Raw genomic sequence first — 462 nt, forward strand, 5'->3', positions numbered from 1 at the left:
GGGCCCTGCCCGTGTCCACGGTTCCCCTGTGCTCTCCACAGCGGGTACGCGAGAGGCCGGGTCTGTGCCCATGGCCACCAGGTCTGGGTCGCTCGGGGGTCCCGGTCGCCCGGTCCCAGAAGACCCCGGGGTCTCGGTGGCCCGGGCCACCGGACGGCCGCTCCCAGCCAGGGCCCGCCTCACCTCATGAGGTAGTCCCGAAAGTCCTTGCTGCGGACATAGTCCGCCGCCTTCCTCACCAGCGCTCCCGCCATGGCCGTGCCGGTCCCGCCGCCCCAGGGAGCCCAGAGACAACCGGCGACCCGCCGCTGCGCCGCCGCTGCCCGGGCCGCACGGCAGTTGCCACGCCTGTCAGTTCTCCCGGCTTTCGGCCTATGGGAGGGCGCGGAGCGCCGACGGCGGCGCGGATTGGCTCGCGCGTGAGGTCCGGCGGTGCGCGGGGCGTGGCCTGCTGCCGGATAG

At 74.7% G+C, this 462-nt stretch overlaps 1 protein-coding gene across 1 annotated transcript in view; it reads right to left on the reverse strand.

The window, feature by feature from the left end:
* Positions 1 to 254, reverse strand: part of MPC1 (mitochondrial pyruvate carrier 1) — a 33,603-nt gene extending 33,349 nt beyond the window's left edge. The window contains exon 1 of the mRNA XM_007950476.1: positions 184 to 254. Coding sequence (XP_007948667.1) covers positions 184 to 254 — 71 coding nt within the window. The remainder of the gene's footprint in view (positions 1 to 183) is intronic.
* Positions 255 to 462: the final 208 nt, after the last annotated feature.

This window comes from Orycteropus afer, unplaced genomic scaffold (assembly GCF_000298275.1).
Source record: "Orycteropus afer afer isolate SDZICR_OR568_19922 unplaced genomic scaffold, OryAfe1.0 scaffold00273, whole genome shotgun sequence".
Lineage (NCBI taxonomy): Eukaryota > Metazoa > Chordata > Mammalia > Tubulidentata > Orycteropodidae > Orycteropus > Orycteropus afer.